The 20,908-nt window shown below is 43.0% G+C and overlaps 1 protein-coding gene across 2 annotated transcripts in view; it reads right to left on the reverse strand.

Annotated features, from left to right (window-relative positions):
- Positions 1-3,424: 3,424 nt before the first annotated feature.
- Positions 3,425-20,908, reverse strand: part of BRIP1 (BRCA1 interacting DNA helicase 1) — a 45,015-nt gene continuing 27,531 nt past the window's right edge. For both annotated transcript variants that reach the window (XM_085876325.1, XM_085876317.1), the window contains exons 18-21: positions 19,096-19,205; positions 18,870-18,952; positions 5,447-5,890; positions 3,425-4,728 (exon numbers count right to left, since the gene is read on the reverse strand). In XM_085876325.1, coding sequence (XP_085732451.1) covers positions 4,202-4,728; positions 5,447-5,890; positions 18,870-18,952; positions 19,096-19,205 — 1,164 coding nt within the window. In that variant the 3' untranslated portion in view covers positions 3,425-4,201. The remainder of the gene's footprint in view (positions 4,729-5,446; positions 5,891-18,869; positions 18,953-19,095; positions 19,206-20,908) is intronic.

Below are 20,908 nucleotides of genomic sequence, written 5' to 3' on the forward strand. Positions count from 1 at the left end.
GTTACAATCCCTGTTGCTGACCCTCCAATTAACTGTGGTCCACCTTTGTTTGTGGAAACACAGGCTGCGGTGAACCGGTTGAAATGAGGTAAAGCTCCAGGGATCTGTGGCATCCATGCTGAACTTCTCAAGGCTGGTGGAAATGCTGCACTCGTGTCGTTGCATGCAGTTCTGTGCTCTGCCTGGAACACAGGCATCATCCCAACTGACTGGGAGATGGGCCTTGGTGTCCCTCTCTGGAAAGGGAAGGGTGATCACCAAGACTGCAACAACTACAGAGGGGTGACGCTGCTCTCAGTGCGGGGCAAGGCTTTAGCTCGGATAATTCTTGATAGGATTCGCCACCATCTGCTTGAGCACCAGCGTCCAGAGCAGTCAGGCTTAACACCAAAGAGGTCAACGATTGATGGATCCTCACCGAACACAGGCGAGGGTTTCGGCAGGGGCTGCTTGCAGCCAATGTTGCTCTCTGTAAAGCGTTTGATTCAGTGAATCAGGATGCCCTCTGGATTCTTGGTCTTCGTGGTGTGTCACCAAAACTGATCGATCTGATGTCTGAACTCTACTCTGGTACTGAGAGTGCTGTGAGATGTGGTGATACCATCTCTGACTTATTTCCAGTTGTTACTGGAGTTTGTCAGGGGTGTGTACTGGCCCCCCACACTTTTCAGCATTTGTATGGACTGGATTCTTGGGAGGATGTCAGAGATCAAGCTGTGGTGCATCATTTGGGAATGTCAAGATCTCTGACCTTTATTTCGCAGATGATGCAGTCATCTTTGCGAAGACTTTAGATATCCTTTTGGGGGCCCTCGAGATGCTAAATGAGGAGTCGGAGCCGCTGGGATTACGGGTTTCCTGGGTCAAAACTAAGATCCAAGCTTTCAATGACATCTTGGATGCTGCTGTCCTGTCTGTACCTGTTTGTCGTGAGGATGTTGAGGTCGTGGAGAGCTTCACTTACCTTAGCAGTGATATTCATGTCTCTGCTGGCTGTGAGTCATGTCAATAGACATCTGGGGAGTCATGGATTCACTGAATCATAGGGTGTGGCGCTGCCGATATCTGTGCGGGAGGACGAAAGTCCGAGTCTTTGGTGCTTCCAGTCTTGCTCAATGGATGTGAGACTTTGACTCTGACTAGGGACCTGAGACGGAGACTTAATTCCTTTGGTACCAGGTCTTTGGAGAATGCTTGGCTATCGCTGGTCGGACTTTGTGTCCAACGAGCGGTTGCTTAGAGAGACTCAAATGAGATTTGCTACCTGCATAGTCCGTGAGCCTCAGCTGCGGCTGTATGGACATGTGGCTCATTTTCCTGACGCTGATCCTGCTCACCAGATTCTCTCAGCGCGGGAGTCTCCTGAGTGGAGGAGACCAATGGGCTGACCCCATGCCTCGTGGTTGCAGCAGATTGATCAGCATCTCCAGGAGATGGGGATGGGCTAGGCATCTGCCTGTGGGATGGCCAAACAGAGGCCCCTGGATTACCGGCGGAAAGTGGACGCAGCGACACGCTGCTCTGGCACATGCTCCCATACCTGACCTGACCTCACTTGTCCTGCCTTTACTCAGGTCAACACGGAAGACATGACCGGACATCCTTAACCCACTTGTCACAGTTGCAATGCCCTCTGTTAGTGATGTACGAACAAACAGGACAATTTATCCCGAGCCACGTGTCCTTCAGGTTCAAAAAGTTCAAACCAGCAGAACACGGATGGGCGTCTGTACCCTCAAATAACTGACACACACACACACACACACACACACACACACGATGGATTCAGGAATTTATTAGTTGACATTAGCCTTGCACGTTCCCGAAAGAAAACAAAGAGCTATGGTTAATGCTCTGCATCAATCATTGAGAGTCTCAGCTGCATTGTAATATACGCACCCAAACAAGGCCAGACATTGTTAAATGGTCTGTCTTGTTCAAGCTGTTGTAGCTCTGGTCTGGTAACAGCTGGGCACACAGCCCTGACATTTAACATTCCAGAATTGCACGAGCTTCATCGCACATCTAATACGAGGAAAATCTGAAGCATACACACACACACACACACACACACTAGCTTTTAATATTATGCAAGCCATTGACCTGCGAGGTGATTAACTCAGACTGCTTGCGATGCCATCGCCTCTGTCATTAACGTAGCATTTTGAGGACAAATCTCCACCACTCCCGCCCCTCGAAGTGGTACACCAACCCACGGGATTTGTTCGTGATCTATCTTTTAAATGCAGAGCCTCAAGTAAGTAATCAGCATGGACCGTGATAAACGTGAGAAAAAAAAATAAAAAAAGGAAAAACGTGAGGTCGAAACTGTTACCGTACTAATTTGTGAACCAGTGATGGGATTTTGACCAAACTGGGTATAAATATATATGATGATGCAAAGATGACCTGATTACATTTCAGCATCAAGAGGTCAGAGGTCATGTCAGGTAAAATTGTAATCGTTGAAAACAGCTTAAGGGATTTAAATCAAACTTGGTACAAGTATGATTAACGATGTTGTAATGTGAGCGGAGGTATATTAGTTGACAAAGTGCCCTTCCAGTTTGATAATTGCCACAATCCAGAAAAATAGGTCAAAGACACTAATCAAATAGCAGGTGCACAACTTCAGTACAGGTACACAGTGATGATGCAAGAACATCTTAGAAATTGGAAGACCAAGCGATCTTTGAGATTCTGTATTGGCAAAATCAAAGCGATGACGACAAAAAAAAAGTTTTTTTTTTTTTTTTCCAGACCGCCGTTTGACCTTGACCTTTAACTTGGAAGATTATTTATATCAAACGTAAATGTGTCTTGCTTTAGACTATCGAGAGAGGGCAATTTCGTTCAGATGAGACAAACCTTCGTCAAGTTGTGATGTAAAGTCCAATTCAGTCATGACCTCAAATTCGGTCAAGGTCAATCTCGCATACTTTTTATTCCCATTATTGATGCAAAATTTCATTCCGAAAGTTCCAACCGGATCTGAGATGCAGCTCGAACATTGGCAGAAAAAAGGAGGGGGGAGGAACCCCTAAATGGTGGTTTAGTACTCCGAGGATGTCTAAATATGCCTGGTGTTGGCTTAATGCTTAGAGTGGTGGGCTTGGGATCCTAGAATCCTGAGTTAAAATTCCACTCGGCTGTTAAATTAATACCAGGTGGGGTTAACTCTGCCTGTCATCCTTCTGAGGTCGGAAAAATGAGTGCCAGCTTGCTGGTATCCTTTGTCGGCGTGGTGACCCGTCCAGGATTGTGTCCAATAGCCAAGGAGACTGCTTGATGGATGGAGGTCTAAGAAACTCAGGTACCATTAAAAATTGGAGGCACGAACTGCAGAAACAAACCCCACAACGGGTATAAGCCTTCATTATCCAATAAGGGGAGGTTTAATTAAGAGATCTATACACATACCGTATGAAAAAAAAACATTTATTGACATAAATTAGGCATAGTTACTATGATCCATTTGCAGTATGCAAGACATTTGTAATATTTTCCCATCATGCCATTGTGTGTAATGTGGGGTTATTCTTAATGGCTTCTAAATGAAAGATTTCATATATTCCTCCGCACGAGGCATCGAAGTTGTGAAGCAAGCGTTAGCAAGAATCGGCATTTTTTACAAAGGATGTAATCAAACTCATTTGAATGGATGGATTTTCGTGTTCACTGCATAAAATGGCATTTTGAGATTTCTTTTTTTCACCTTACCTTTTAACAAGACAGAGAAAAACTTACCAGTGCAAACCATTTGTTTTGTGCCACGGGGCGATTTGAACCAGGGATAGCGTGACGCCATCCAACACTCAGCAGGCAAATCTCCGATGCACAGTGAAACAAAAACCATTAAAACAAGTCAAACTAACTTGCAGTTTTCCAGTAACTTACTGCATATCCTTACATCTGGAAACCATTATTATGATTGTACTCAAAGATTTCAACAAAAACACATACAATGCTCGTGTCATACATTCCCTTAGCCGAGTGCTGAGCATTTCATTCTTCTACAGCATATTAAAAGCAACAGGACAAACAACGACAAATGAACATGGTGAATAAGGATTTGCTGTTTCTTGATTTACAAATGTACAATGATGTTTATTAATATTTCTCGACTTCACTTTTTAGCAGCGAAAATGGGAGAGTCACCTGTGCTCGCTCCGGTGATGTATCAGGGGGGGGGGGGGGGATTTTAAAACGATTTGTGGAAAGGACGTGATAGACGACACGCCTTCACACGTCGTGAAATGGGTGACACAGCATCACTTTGCGCTTCGGGAGTTGGCTTGTCCGTGGTCTTGTGACCCGAAATGGTTTCCTCCGGCCAATCACAAGGAAAGAGCTCCTGGCTGTCATTGGCCATTTCCTGATCACACGGGTCGGGAGAAGAAAGGTCACAGGAAATCAAGTCATCAGGCTCAAATGGGAAAAGGCGAGCAGGATCTTGAGTCGTCGGCTGTTTATCGTGAACGGGAGACGGAGGAGGAGAACATGGAAATGCATCTGAAGAGATAGGTGAAGAACAAGAGATGGAAAAGTCATCAATTTTGGAAGCTGGGTTGGATGAAAATAAACTCTGTGATGTGAAATGAGGCGTTGCTCTCTTTGGTTCACAGCGCTCCGCAACATTCTCTTCTGCTCCGTTACTCTCGTCCACCGGCATTTTTGCCCGTGGAGAGAAATACGTGTCAATTGTTGTCTTTTTACATTTTTGAAGATCTGTTGAAATAGAATTTCAAAATATGTCATGACATCATATTTCACCTTCTTACACAGTTTGCACTCAATTGCACACCCTTAATGCAATGCCGCAACCCAAGTTTGGCCCACATAGACTTCCCTTCACAAACAAAACTAGCAAAAGTACCCATCGCTAAGCTGATGGATTTAATCAAAAGACAACATGTTGTACTTTACATTCTGCTCTATCATTTATCCGAGATAATCTTCCATCTACTTGGAAGTCAGCTAACATCACCTTCATCAACCATCCTTGCTGCTTATATATGGCATGAGCAAAAATCACATCTGCTTCGCTGCGAAACTCAGTGTTGGATGCTTTGGTTTGAACCTCCGCTTAAACCGAGTGAAATGAAACATTTTTTTTTTATATATTTCGAAGTATTCTCACTCATATTTCAACATCACTGTAATGCATTTTGTTAAGTTGCTTAAGCTTTCTTTACACAAGAAGATGATTTGGAATACCAGCTACCACTAGGTGGCACTATACGATACACATTTACACCAAGAGAATTGGGGTCTTCCCCCCCCCCACCCTGAAACCCCTTTCCCAGATCTGCTACCCAGACAGAAACCATACTTGGGGTATCCTGAGACAACGTGACAAATTTGGTATCGTTGTTTTGGGAGGTTTTGAAGCATATATAAACAAACACAAATTGAGCTTTATATATTAGATCGAGGACAAACATACCAGAAATTGTTGAAGGTCTCAAAGGCATGACTGACGCATGGGTGGTGGACACGTCACTGTAACCGAGTGATATCTGACTGTTCTGAGATCCTCCATCTGCGCACACTAGATGAGGCGAAGGGAGGAACGTCCTTGGCAATTCTGCGTATATGACTGAAGGTAGGAGGGACTGGCTGGATTTTGAAGGCTTAGACATATTGGGTTTGGATGAGCTTGGAGGAGAGTTTTTTGTCTGAGAGTTGTAGTGGGGAGATTGAGAGTTTAGGTTGGTGTGGTGCATGGTGGTCGTAACAGATGTGCTTGGAATGTCGATGGTTGAGCAGCTGGAATAGCGAGCCTCCGTACTTGGGACGAACCGAGAGTTTAGAAAGGACGAGAGTGACTGCAGAGCCGTGGAGCAATTGTCATTGTGTCGCATCCGCTGCCTCATCCACCGTGAAAGACCTTGAGGGTAGAAATGAAATGAAGAAAGAGGGATAGGATAAAGATGGAGTTATGGATGACAAGGTATACAATCAGAATCCCATTGGATCAACCCTTGAAAACGACTGGTTTGCATTTTGTACTCCACTGGTTCAAATATCGTCTTGGGACATACCTACCGCTGAGCTGTTCTACACTTGCTGACTTCCTGTTGCCACCTTTCTCAAATTCATTTGTGTGTGTTCTCATCAGCCTCAACCTCCACCCCACTGTCAGTTTTAAAAGTAATAATTTTTCACTGCTCTTCAGCTCATGGAGGATCTTTCTTGTAGAGATATATATATATATATATATATATATATATATATATATATATATATATATATATATATATATATATATATATATATATATATATATATATATATATATATATTGCATTCAGGACAAAGACATGAGTCGACAATGGGCAAACACATGGTACTGACACTCCTCACAATAGAACTCAATGCATTCCACAAAAGTAGTGTGTATAGCGAAAAATATTTTCCCATAGACAGTGTTATAAATGGAAAATGCATTCTGGGGGGGGGGGGGGATTATGTTCAGACACCTTATGCAACCAAACCTAACTAAATACAAAAGACATAATAACTCGGTAAATCAATATGTATCATTAAATGAATATCCACCATCAATGCATCAAAATAGAAGAAAAAAAATAAATACAACCAATGTCACCCGCAGGGTGACCCGTATCTTGCCAAAAGGTGACCACGTGTGACTTCTTTAAGGTCACACTAAGGTTAACAGAGCTGCTATCCACCAGGAGCGACTCCTTGAGGAATATCTGCCTACGAGAGATTCCGATGAGAATCGTTCTACAGAGTAACCATGAAAAATATGTGTTTGCCTCATAACGTCACCAAATGACGTCACAATGTCTCAAGCTTGACATATCTAGAAAGCACTCATCGAGGTGTTCAATTTGAGGTTCTACACGATATGGTTCCTAAAACTTGAAAATTTGACCTTGGGGTCAAATATGTTTGACCTCAGGCGCTAACCATGAAGGTCAAGGCCAATCGCCACCAATAACTAACCAGCTGAGCGCCAGACCATGAACTACATTCCCATAAAGTTTGGAGACAATTCGATTAAAATTACTCAAAAAATAAGGGTTTCGTCGACTCCCCTGATTTGCGACAAAGTGACCTTGACCTTCAAAATTTTATGCGCTGAAAGGGACCTCTATAGTCCTCTGATATGCGAAGTTACAAAAATTTCCGATGATAACTGTGCTCTGCAGAATTTTTAATACGTGATTACAGACAAACAAAAAAATAAGCGTTTCGTCGACTCCCCTGATTTGCGCCAGTGACCTTGACCTTTGACCTTGACCTTCAAAATTTTGTACACTGAAAGGGACCTCTATAGGCGTCTGATATGCGAAGTTACAAAAATTTCCGATGATAACTGTGCTCTGCAGAATTTTTTATACGTGATTACAGACAAAAAAAAAAATAAAAATACAAGCTGACTTACATATCTTGCAAAAACTTCGTTTTGGCAAGATAATAAGTACTCACCAATAATAGAACAAATGGTTGCGTGTCAAGGCGTGGAGATGTATGGGTGGGGAGTGGGGAGTGGGGGTGGGGGACGGGTCTGCCACCTTGTCTGAAGATTATCTGTGTTTTTGGTGGTGGGCTTGCTGGGGTTTGTGATGGTGTTTCACGCGCTGCCGCCGGGGTTGGTGACTGTTTCTGGAGTTTGTGCGCTAGTTGATAGAGTTTCGTGGGAGAATGTGGATGAAGAATGAAGCTTAAAGTAGGTTTACGGGGAAGTTTGTACAGCTTCCATCTTCTTCATCTCATAAAATTATTTGTGGCACCGCATTACATCATCCAGTGCACGGCGAGCATGCAGGATACGCTCCATGTTCAGGTCATCTTCCGTCACGATTTTCTTTGCACGATTAATGCAGCGGAAAATGTCTGCCAGTCTTTTGGTCATAAAGTGCTTCGGGAGCCGTGTGGGAAATTCAACGTCTTCTTGCTGCTTTCTTGCACTTTGCTGTTTCAGTTATAAGAGATTCTCGTTCCTGAAGTCCTCCTCATGAGACTCCGGCAGCTCCACCACAACACCACGGTCCACTTCGTCAAAATCAAACGTCCACTTCGTCACTCAATTATGACGTCCAAAGTAGTTCAGTCCAAAGTACAGGACAATGTGCAGATTAAAAACGAAGCAGGAATGAAATGCAGATTTAAAAAAAAAGCATTTCATGGCACCCAACCAATTAAAAAGACGTCAATTTACAATACAATGGTACTGTATGTTAATGCTTAGGGTGATGGCTTGGGATCCTTGGATCCTGAGTTCAAATCCCCCTCGGCTGTTGAATTAATACCAGGTGGGGTTGACTGACTGTCATTCTTCCGAGGTTGGCAAAATGAGTGCCCGCTTGCTGGTATCCTGTGTCGGAGTGGCGACCCGTCCAGGATTGTGTCCAATAGCCAAGGAGACTGCTTAAGCAGCACCAATGCTCTGCACAGAGTATGGTCCCAATGGATGGATGGATGGTACTGTATTATATTTGTAACTTCCGTCATCCCCAAGAACACGTGTGCCTTGTCTTCCGTTTTTACGGTCGCAGCACGTACACTACCCCTTTAGATACAGCGAGGGTCCCTGAGTGGAGACATGACACATTCAAAAAAATTCTGGGCACATGGGTCGTGGGCCCGGCCATTTTGTATCCATTGATTGATTGAGCACTCCAAAGTTGGCCTCCAAAGCCAGTCGCCGACTGGGCATCCTCTGTCGCACAAAGTCCTTCCTTGGCACACCTGAACTGCTGTCCACCTACAATGTCTTCATTCGCAGCTCTCTCCTCTGGATCGACTCCCCTGCCTCACACCTTGCTCAGCATGATGCCATGGAAACCAAGGTCTTCAAGATCATTGGAATCTGATGGTAACTCTGGGCCTATTACTTTCCCATTGCAGACAGGTCGGTGGTCTCTCCATCTTCTAACCCTCCTTTCAGGTCTTGCACCATCTGCTCTTTCCATGCTTTGCCCTACCCCATGTATCTGCAGGGTGCACACAGTCCACAATCAACCCCCTTCTGATGAAACTACCTAAATCCAGGATTACTGCCCCATTCATTTGTTCCTCGTTTTCCCACCTGTGGAACCAAATTCCACATTCTCTTCAATCTCATTCTTCCCTCCAGGTCTTCAAGACCACCACCATCTCAGATCATCCCCAATCTAAAACCATGATATCTTCTACCCTCGTGAACCCACCTACAGGCCCTACTTCCAAATTTCCAGTTTTCCTTCCTGAGAGTTTCCTTCTCTATCCATCCTGTCCACCCCATGCATCCTTTCCTGCCCCACACCCATCGTCCAGGTCTCCCTCCGTTTTGTCCTTCGGCTCCACTGTTGGTGTCTCCTGTCTCCGTCTCTGTCTCTGTCTCTGTCTCTGTCTCTGTCTCTGTCTCTGTCTCTGTCTCTGTCTCTGTCTCTGTCTCTGTCTCTGTCTCTGTCTCTGTCTCTGTCTCTGTCTCTGTCTCTGTCTCTGTCTCTGTCTCTGTCTCTGTCTCTTTCTCTCTTTCTCTTTCTCTCTTTCTCTCTTTCTCTCTTTCCTTCCTTTTGTTCTGTTGTGTCCTTAGCCATTCAGTGTTCTAACTCTTCCACAAGCCTCAACTCTGTATCCAAAAAGAAAGTACATGATAGCTCATCATTCTTTTTTAAAAGACAGGATGCTGTGCCATTGGATGGACCAATTGATCAGAGTAGGGTTTCAAAATGTATATATTCCCTGCATTTGCTGGAAGAAAAAAAAATTGGGAAAGTAAAGTTGGTCGCCTGAAATGGGAGCTGACTTTGGGGTCGATTCTGTGCCAGCTCGGGTGTAGCCCCGTGTGAGTACATGTATGTGTGGTGCTGTAATCATATTGTCGTTGGCAGTTGGGTACAACTCGTAAAAAGACAGAAATCATCATCAAAACATTTATGGGGTATCAAGAACATCCTGACAAAGTTGCTCATAAGTAAACACATCGCTTCTCTGTAATATAACTTGTCTGCAAAGTTGCCATAATGTAAGCTTGTTACTTGGCGAAAATAAATTTCACCAAGTATGTTGGTCTGTAGTGTTTGTTTGTCACACGATTTTTGGGCACATTTTTCAAGCAATCATTCTGAAATATTTTTGTGTGTATAGATGACCGGCCAAGAACAGCAACGCTCAATTTTGGTGAAGATCCGAATCCGGATCTGAGAATTTAAGCGATTCTACACCATTGAGAAATAGTGCCAAAAATGATATATAAGCACAATATCTCAAAAGGTTATGGATGGATTCACACGGAACTTGGTGGACACGTTGGGTGTGTGACAAAGACTGATTGATTTAATTTTGGTGAAGATCTGAATCCGATAAATTTTAAGTGATTCTTCACCATTGAGAGATGGAGCCAAAAGCTCTGTGGAGCACAAAATCTCTAACAGTTGTGGATGAGTTATGACAAAACTCGGTGGATGAGTTGGTTGGGTGACAAGAACAAGCCGATTCGATTTTGGTGAAGGTCTGGATTCAGATCCGACCTATCAGTGGGATACAGAATGTAAACTATTCAGTCTGGCGGAGGTATGTGCTCCACCGTGAGCCGTTGCGTTTCGCCAAGTTGTCACTCTATGAGTGATTTTTCATTTATTATTTATTCCAATTAGTAAAAGTGTTGCAGTTAACATTGGTTAAAAACATTTCATGGTCCCTGACATGGTTAATGAGAGATTTAATGAAGATTGAAGATATAAAAAGATGAAAGATTATATATATACGTGCATGCTTTCACCACATGCGAAGGATTAGATGAACATGCACGTTTTCAGTGTCACATTACTGTTCTTGTATTAAAAGAAATGAAGTTTGAAAAAAAAAAAAGAACACCTTCACTTATGGCTCAACTTCATTTTAATGCATCGCTCTTTCATTCCTTCTTTTTGTTCACGAAAAAGTAAGTGACCACTATATTTGTTATTGGTGTCTGTCTGTCTGTCTGTCCCGCGCATAGTTCCGTGGGTTTTGATCCGATCCTGATAAAATTTTGGTGGAAGGTTTATATCATGATCGAGTTGTGTTTTCCTGAGAATGGGCGTGGTGCTCCCATTATGGGTGGAGCCACGCCCAAAAAACGTGTTTAGGGGGTAGCCGATTTCAATTTGCATCTTCTCCGAGGGGGTTTGTCGAATCTGGCAGGGGTTTCGGTATTTGGTAGCCCAATGGCACCTGCATAGCCCCACGGAGCTCGGTTTTTCATTTTCGTCCCAAGGTCAAGGTCACAAGGTCACAAACTTAGAAAATTGCGAATTTTAACAAAAATCATACGACCGCCCAAACTTTGAGAGCAAGGATGACAATATTTTTTATGCATAATCTTGAGGTCATTCCCCACCTAAAGTCTTGAAACCATTTTGCTCTATCTCGAACACCTTGCCCGTGGCGCCCCCTTCAGGTTTGTTTTTACGCTGATTTCATCAAAGTATGGATAATCCGAGGAGTGCGAAATGCCATATAGCCTATATGACGCTATATTGTTCCTGGAATGTTCTAGAGGAAGTTTTGCACCAAATGTCATAATCCTTGACCTTTGACCTTGAAAGTTCACAAAGGTCACATTTTCTACGTTGTGGGAATCGAAACGGTTTTCGACCTTCTTCGAAGAACTAACTCCAATAAGCTATAGCACGTATCCTGTTTCCTTATTTTAATATCCACAACATTGTTTTGTGACCTTTAAAGGTTATGCAAAGGTCAAATTTTTTAACTTGTTGAACGAAAAAGGGTTTTCAACATTTTGCAGCTTATAACCTATCACTCGTACCACATCATGTTGATCATTTTTATAACTTGGTCAAACATTATCACATTGTCTCATCCTTGACTTCTGAAACAATCGACATCGTCAAATACCGCTCGTGAACAATCGTCGTCTTCAGACTTGTCTAAATTTATTCTTTCCTGTTTTTTTTTTGTATACCTTGTCGAGGCTCGTATGAGAGCGAACACACAACGCACAGCATGAGACAAGAGGGGTGGGAGAGGGAAGGACAAAACAGTGGGGAACAGAGACATTAGGAGATCTGTGGAAGGGAGAGGGATGGGACGGGGAACATGGGGAATAGAAGATGGACATTACAGGGACTTTCAGGAAGGAAAGCAGGGAATTTGAAGGAGGTGGGCTTGGGTGGATTATCGGGGGAAGAAAAGATCGAGGATTTGGATGGGGGATGATAAGAGGTGGTGGTGAACAGCTGTTTTGAAGGCCTGGAGGGAAGAATGGGAATGAATAGAGTTGTTGTTGTTGTTCTTCTTTCGGCTGCTCCCATTAGGGGTCGCCACAGCGGATCATCAGTTATGATCCGCATACTGATTTGGCACAGGTTTTACGCCGGATGCCCTTCCTGACGCAACCCTGGTCGCCTCTTACGACACAGTGACAAGGATTGGGTTTCGACTTGATTCCGGGCTGCTCTACGCCCTCTCATAGCGTGGCCCAGCACAGAGCGCCCGTCCTCAAGCGATCCTCTAACCCAAGCCTCCAAGTTGCCGGATTACAGGCGCACGCCACTACGCCCGGCAATGGGAATGAATAGAGTGAGGGAGTTTATTCCAAAGGTGGGAAAAAAAAGAGGAATGAAAGAGTGAAGGTGAGGGCCCTGTCACACCTTGACGTTTTAGCCAGCGTATGGCAACGTATCAAAATGTGTGTAAAACGCTGGCGTACGCTGAACTATTGATGTTTTTTTTCAGTTTTGGGCGTATTCATAACGAGTTGGATGTATGCATAACGTATTAGTAACGTACACAGAACGTTTCGATAACTTATAGATAACTTATACCAACGAATGCTTAGCGTGTTGTCGGCAATCACAACCTATGCCCAACGATAGATCGTCTAACTTATGCATAGCGCGGCAGCATATCGCAGACGATCACGTGGCATAGCCTATTAATAGGCTGCCGCTCAACGATTTAAATCATAACGGCACTAGAAATTGAAGTGTCAACATCACCGTCATGCCGAAGAAAAAAAAAATAGAAATAAAAAAACCATGGAGTCTGGAACATTGACGGGTTCCTCCTGTGAAGCCCATTTTTATATACCAATTCCCCTAAACGCTGCCAATACGCCATTATACGGTTGCTGTCAGTGAGAAACACATTCAGTAAGTTCTGTGGTCATCCGGAAGACATCAAATACGTCTTCATGCGTTGGAGATACATTACACATAGGTTCAAAGTACGTTACTCATAGGTTAGAAATAAGTTTCGGGTACGCTAAACATTACCTCGACGTGTTTCAACTTATGAGTAACTTACAAGTAACGTGTGTTGCCGAGTGTCAACGATCGCAAAACGTGCCTACAACTTATGGCCAGCGTATGTGGAATATGCGAGTCATACGTCGAAAAATTTTGAGCATGCTTAAAATTTGTCGACGAGCTCTGCGTACTACGACGTATGCCAGTGTGCTTCAGCATGCTCTTAACGTATACAAAACTTACCCATAACGTATTCGACGTGTGCCAGCGTTTTAGACAATTTTTTCATACGTCGGCATACGCTGGCTAAATCGTCAAGGTGTGACAGGGCCTTGAGCAATGATTCGTGATTTTGGTAGTTTTACCAGAAGGGGGTTGTCGGCAGACCTTGAGCGCCCTGCGGAAATATGGTGGGGACAAATTGCAAATAGAGCAGGGGGGGCAAGGCTGGAGAGGAGACGGTAGAAGACAGAGACCGCCAACCAGCCTGCGGTGAGAGAGAGTGAGAGGCCCAAAGACTCAGCCTCATCGCAGGAGATGCCAATGATCCAAAATGCCTTGCTTTCCACAGTGTGAAGCCAAGAAAGGTGGGTAGCAGGAGCACCAGCCCAAAGGGGAGAGCAGTACTCCATCAGGCTGCGGATGAAAGCTTTGTAAGTGGTCAGGAGCTCAGGTGGGCCGAGGAAGGACTTAACACGACGGCGGATTCCCAGTTGGCGACTGGCTTTGGAGGCGAGGTTTGAAATGTGGCTTTCCCAGGAAAGTTCGTGGCAGATAGTGAGACCCAGAAGCTTGAAAGAAAGGACTTCTTCCAAAGGATTGTTGAGAAAGTGGATGGGGGGGGTTCTCTAAACGGTCCTTTCGAAGAGACAAAGTGAGTGTGTGAGATTTGTCTGGATTGAAAGACATGTTCCACGTGTTGGACCAGTTTGTGATTTTATCCAGATCTGCAGTGAACGAAGAAGCTGCTGCTTCCCAGTCTGAGGGATGACAGATGGTACGGCAGAGGGTGGAGTCATCAGCAAAGAGATAAAGAGGATTTTCCAGAGAGTCGGAGAGATCATTGATGAAAACCAAAAAAGAACAGGGTCCAGAACACTACCTTGAGGAACTCCAGCCTGGACAGGAAGGGGAGGATGAAAGAACTCCATTTAGGGCCACACTGTGACTGCGACAGGAGAGGAAGTCTGCGAGCCATGAGTGGAGATGGCCTTGGATACCATAGGAAGAGAGTTTGGTGAGCAGGGCAGGGTGCCAGACTGTGTCAAAAGCACGTGATATGTCCAGGGATACGGCTCGGATTTCCTGTCTGGCATTGAGGACTTCCATCCATTGTTGGGAGAGCAGAAGCAGCATATCCAGGGTAGAGTGACCTGGTCTGAAACCAAATTGATGATCGGAAATCAAGCCTTTGGAGAAGAGAAAGAAAAACTGTTCCGTCCGATTGCAAAGAAAAACTTTTCCTATCCATATCCTCTCAAGAGACTGACAGGATCACTTAGACTCTAGAGTCTCGAGGGACACACACTTGCCTTGAAGCTGCGTAGCCCGAGTTTGAATCTTGACCCAACAACAAACTGTCCGCCCGGTGTCTCACAGGTAGGGTGATTCATCAATGTGTGTGCCATCCATCGAATGGACATTAAGCCGGGTGTCCCGTCTTCTAGCATTAGTTGGTGGATTTTAAAGATCCGAAAGTGTCCTTTACCAAGAGTAGGCAAGCTGTCACCGACATCCTGGCCAAATTACAAATTCCTGGCCTGACTCACTGCTTCTCCTCACTTCTATGTGTTTCTTCTCCTCACATACTCTCTACTCCTTAAATTAGGCAATCAGTGTGAACCTTCACACTTGATTTTTCCGTGGTTTCTGAAATATGTTTTAAGGTTAAAACAATCCCGTCAGATTGTATGCTTATTCTGATGCATTGGAAGAATAAATAAAATCATGCAGTAATATAGTCTCCCTTTTGGGCGCAGATAAAGATAGCTTGATTAAAAACTGGCACATGACACCTAACGCACAATGGGCACAAGTTTGGTGCGACGTGTTCGATAGAAGCAAAATGGCGTCAAATTGAAAGTTTTCACTACTAGTATAAAATATAGGGACTCCAGATGTGCCGAAGGAAAAAAAAGTGTGTGTTTGTGAAAATACATGGAATGTAGTGAAAAGTGTTCATTACTTTATTTATTGCGTATCAGCAAAATTGCATTAACCGGGAGTGTGTATCACGAGGAGTGCCTGTTAGAGTTCGCACAGCGATGGAAGATTAAATTTCCAGGACAAAACTGTGGTTTTCCAAGTTTTCCAGGACAAAACTGTGGTTTTTCAAGAGTTTTCCAGGACAAAACTGTGGTTTTCCAAGAGTTTTCCAGGACAAAACTGTGGTTTTCCAAGAGTTTTCCAGGACAAAACTGTGGTTTTCCAAGAGTTTTCCAGGACAAAACTGATTTTCCAGGAGTTTTCCAGGACAAAACGGTGGTTTTCCAAGTTTTCCAGGACAAAACTGGTTTTCCAAGAGTTTTCCAGGACAAAACTGTGGTTTTCCAGGACTTCTAATGCAAAGGTTTCATGTAAGAAGTGACATTGGAAAACATCACAAAAATAAGAAGGAAACCTTGTTTGTTTTCCATTATTCCATTGACTATTTCAGTAATACATGTATATTGTATGCCTACCGACGTAATATATTTGCTTAGCATGTTATACCACAGAACCATTCCAAGTTGTACCTTTTGCAGGATCAATTACCAGCTTGTAACAGCTCTTGGATTCTTCGAAGATTTTACAAACAATTTACCAATACGTACAATTATTTAATTAATTGATTATGGGTGACGGTAAAACGGCATTCAGACTAATCTATCACTCATTATACCAAGATGGGAAAGAAAAAAAAAAAAAACTTTGAAAATTCTTATTGCTTACATAGAGTAAACTGCAATTAATAATTATCCTCATTTTTATAAAAATTTGAAGTCAACAAATTATACTCTCCACATATGAGGTCGTTTTTCAGCCGACGGTAAACCCTCATTTTCCACAAGCGGTTACGTTTCATCTCACCTATAAACTCGTGTGTCATAAACTGGCGAGGTTTACCAGCATCAGCCCCGCTCGTGGAGAAAAACCAGAACATTCACTATCCCTGATGTTTTCTGAGCATTTTTAGCAGCGTCTCGCATAGCGAACGCTGCTCACAGAGAGCTCGGCGTTGTTGTTCTTCTTCTTCTTGTTGTTGTTCTTCTTGTGAAGACAAAGCCTTAACCTCTAGGACTCGGCTCTTGTATATACAAGATCCGGATCTCCTTAAATACTGAGCACATGTACACATGCTCACATTGACGGTGCCTTTTGAGAGTGTCTATCATGAACTTTTAAATATATTCGGACATTTGCTTTAAAGTTTCGAAAAGTTGACGTTACTATTAAAGATTATTCTATTGATCGTATTGTAATTTCGTAAATACGTAAATACATTATGACGGGTCTCACTATTGGCTTAATCAAGGCACGTGACGAAATATGGGAAGTTGTTGTTGTTTTTTGTTGTTTTATTTTTTTAGCCGACAAAACCTTTAGGACGCTGCTCTTGGACACATTTGTCCTTGTTTTTACTTCACAGACAAGGGACTCATTAATGCCATACTATCTGCCCAGTGATTCCGTGCACTCTCGCCTCGACCAAGAGGGCAATATTATAATAACTAAAAACCAGAGAGTTGGTGTCAAAGCCACCCAATGCTCACCTGTTTATACATTTATTGTTTTTAAAAGACTAGTCTAATATTATATTTTTATAAAGCATTGCAGTGAAGTCTGATCCAAATAATTTTAAAGCAATATATGTATTTGTATATTGTAATCAGTAAGAAATAGTGTGGTAGATAAAAACATTAGAAAGGAAATAACTTGCACCAAAAACTTTAACATTTTCACGCTCACGCTGACGCTGACGCCGGGGGTATCGCTATAGCTCTCTGTTCTTCGAACAGGCGAGCTAACAAGTTGAAAGGAATTGATTGCAATGCCATGGAACGCAGTGTTGACGTGGACATAGGTACAGTACAGTACAGTACAGTAAAGTACACACTGCGTGTGTCAGTTACCACCTACGCCACAGCAGTGCAGTGCACACAACCTGCACAGGGGAAGAAAAAAAAAAAACACGTAAAAGCAAGACAGACCATGTAAAAACAAAACGGTTTGCAGAAAATAATAATTTATAGAAAAGAGGCGAAACCGCGTAAATTCAGAAAACCAAGCCCACGTGAAACAAGGGTTTACTGCGGAAAACAATGTTTGCATTAGATTTGGGAAAACAGACAATAAATGTAAACGAAATCCACCTGAAATATAAATACCTGTCCTGGAGTCAAATAATTCCATAATACGGGAGTTAGACCGGTCATTCGCAATCATATGCGACGCCATGCTTTGGAGCTTGGCGCCTCTGGCCGATTCCAAAGTGCGCTTTCCCCCATATTCCCAACATTAGATGCCTTCTCATCGACTCTGCATCTGGCACTTGTGAAGGGATTCCTTCAAGAGCAAGTCCCGACAGTCGACGTGCTTCAGCCACAAAGAAGTAAAATATCAAAGCTTTGGACATTCTTCAAGTTCGCTTTTCATTTCCCTTTATAATAAACATCAACAGTTCAAAGACTAAGAGTAGCTACTACCTGCTTAATTGAGACTTTTCCGTTGGCATTTACATAATGTATGCATGACCTGACATCATGTCGTAAAAACTATTCAATCACATGCTCTCCACTCCATGTATGGCAATGCTGTCATCTCTGGCATCCCTACAAGTTCAAGTCACTTCGCTTTATCCGCTATCTCATCGCCTGCTCGATGATTCGCCTCTCTGCTGGTTGTTGCAAATGTGGCCTGTGAAGACATATTCATGGTGGAGCATTTTTGATCTCTGGTACCGGTATCTTTCAAAAGAGCTTGCATGTCACCCTTTAGTTTGTGTGTTCATGGCCATTTTGAATATTTATCGGATCGTGAGGGTGCTTCATACGGTTTTTTTCATGGCGGTCTATCTTTTGTCACGGGATTTTCCGTTATCGCCATCCTATGCCTTCTTATAATGAAATATTCCGTAAAAGCCCATTTCATGTAATGACCCGTCATTGCATATTTTCCACATCAGAAAATTTCAGTGCAGCTTTTATGGTAAAACCCTTCCTGGGGGAGGTTATTCTTGGTAACATTCTCTTCAAGAGGTTTGGGGAATTAATTCTGACCGGGGAACAGGCAGATTATATTTATATTTGCGGCATTTTCTTGATTTTTTCAGGAGTTCCAAGGACTCGCACAAGTTTTTTTTTTTTTAGGACTTTCCAGGACTGGAAAATGCTTTTTAATTTTTCTAGGAATTTCAAGGAGTCCCAAGGACTGTGTGAACCCTGCCTGTACATGTATATGCCATTTGAACCAGGGTTTCAGCTAAGCATGAGCGAAGAGTTCATAAGTGAACACCAAAAGACCAACCCAAGTTTGCCCCACTGCCTGTTGTAACTTTAAACCTTGCCAAAGGTTATGAAAGAGCTGAAGGACATCTGTCTGGGAAATCCCAAGTAAAAAAAAAAAAGGAAAATCACAAATACATACGATCACAAAATAGAAGACAGGTAGTTTAAAACATACCAGAAATGTACTTTTGTGAGTTTTTGCCAAATCTTTCATCAACGAGGAGGAGACAGCCCCAGTCATTTCTGTGTCTGATGCATCTGGAGAACATGGTATGGTGTATGAATCTGGGACTCTTCAAAGGGTGTAAGTTAAAGGTATGTACAGTCAAGAGCTGAAATATTTTTGCTGATGTTTCTCAGTTGTAAAGTCAGTGCAAAGGAAACCAAAAAATATGGCTGACCTTCCTAGGGCCTGGTTGAGAGCCCTGTAAGCTTGAATGTCATACCAATGGCTGCCTGAAAGCAAGCCTCGCTTCGCTCGTTGATCATTGTAGCGACGCTTCAACTCGACCTGCTCACAGGACACAAGAATGATATTTTTTGTTTTCTGTTTGGTTTTCTGTAAGGCTCACGTGGTTGCGCCTGGATGGGTTTGAGGGTTGTGGAGTAGCAGCTGAAACCCAAATCCTATCCAGGTTCCTCTTGATGACTCCATCTTTGCTCTTTACTCCAGATTCCACTGAATGTATGCATGTATATATATATATATATATATATATATATATATATATATATATATATATATATATATATATATATATATATATATATATATACATATACATATATTAGATATACACATACACATACACATACACATACACACAATATAAAAAGCTGGTTTGTTTTTGGACTATTTATGTTTGTTTGTATGGACAGACTGCCTTCACCCCATGGGTTGAACAGCTGGCCCCACACCACCCACAATTGTAACCTGAAAGAAAAAAAAAAAAGAAGAAAAAAATCCACCATTTGGTGAAGGGCCTGCCTCAAGCCTCTTGTGCCAGCCCAGGAGCCAGTGCAATTTGAATTATCGGAGCTATATAGCCACACTGTATTCGATGTGCACATAAGTAGTCAGCATATTTTCCTTCATGTATGTAACTCGGGTTATTTTTATTATTTTCGGGAGCGATCATGGCAGTGGTCTATGGCCTATACAACACCCAAATAAAGGGAAGAGCAATCCTTACTACAATTCACAGACAGGTGTATGTGTGTGTGTGTCATGCTACTCTTCCTACAGTTCTGGGCCAATTACCACCAGTCTTGCTATCTAGGATCAGCATGAACCCAATTGGTGCATAGCGTTTTATTTTTTTAATTTTGCCAGTAATCTTCGGAGGGGGGCGGCGCAAATTCTCTATGTGAATGTGTATCGTGTAGTGTCGCTCCCGGTGAGAGACTGCATTACAAGTCCCCACACTTTACAGTGCAGTATTCCTATCCTTACATTTTCTGAGGCAGTGAGGTATGTTGAATTACACATTTGAATAAGGATAACAACATAACCCCCCTGGCCGCTCCCATAGGGAGAAGGAGAATCTCAGGACACTCAGTAGAGCACATACCTCCACCAGACTAAACGATTTACATTTTGTATCCCACTGATAGGCCGGATCTGGATCCGGACCTCAATGAAAATCTAATCGGCTTGTTCTTGTCACTTAACCAACTCATCCAACTTGTTTTGTCATAATGGTACACAACTTTGAAATATCATCCTACATATCGTTTGGTATGTAGGATGATACGTTTGGTAAATATCATCCCTCATATCGTTTTGGGCCCATTCTGTTAATGGTGAAGAATCACTTTTAAAGCTAAAAAATTATCAGATCTGGATATTCACCAACATTGAATCAATTCTTCCTCGTCACATACCCAACCTGTCCACCAAGCTTCATCAGAGTCCATCCACAACTTTTGAGATATCATGCTACATATCGTTTTTGGTCCACTCTCTCATTGGTGATGAATTACATTAAAAATTCAACTTTTGGAGATAGCTTGCTCACAGACAGACAGACAGACAGACAGACAGGTGAAAACAACCTCTGTCCACCTTCGGTGGCAAAGGTAACAATATGCGTGCACCTTCACACGCGATTTGAATGTGTGTATGATTTGCGTTGCAGCTCCTCTAAGGGCCTTTGACCCGATTGTTTAAAAGGCCAAGGTGCATGGTCTTACAAGAAACACTTGCTGTTTCTG

The sequence above is a fragment of the Eptatretus burgeri genome, chromosome 1, assembly GCF_056783735.1.
Source record: "Eptatretus burgeri isolate ZD-2024b chromosome 1, Ebu_testis_v1, whole genome shotgun sequence".
Taxonomy (NCBI): Eukaryota; Metazoa; Chordata; class Myxini; order Myxiniformes; family Myxinidae; genus Eptatretus; species Eptatretus burgeri.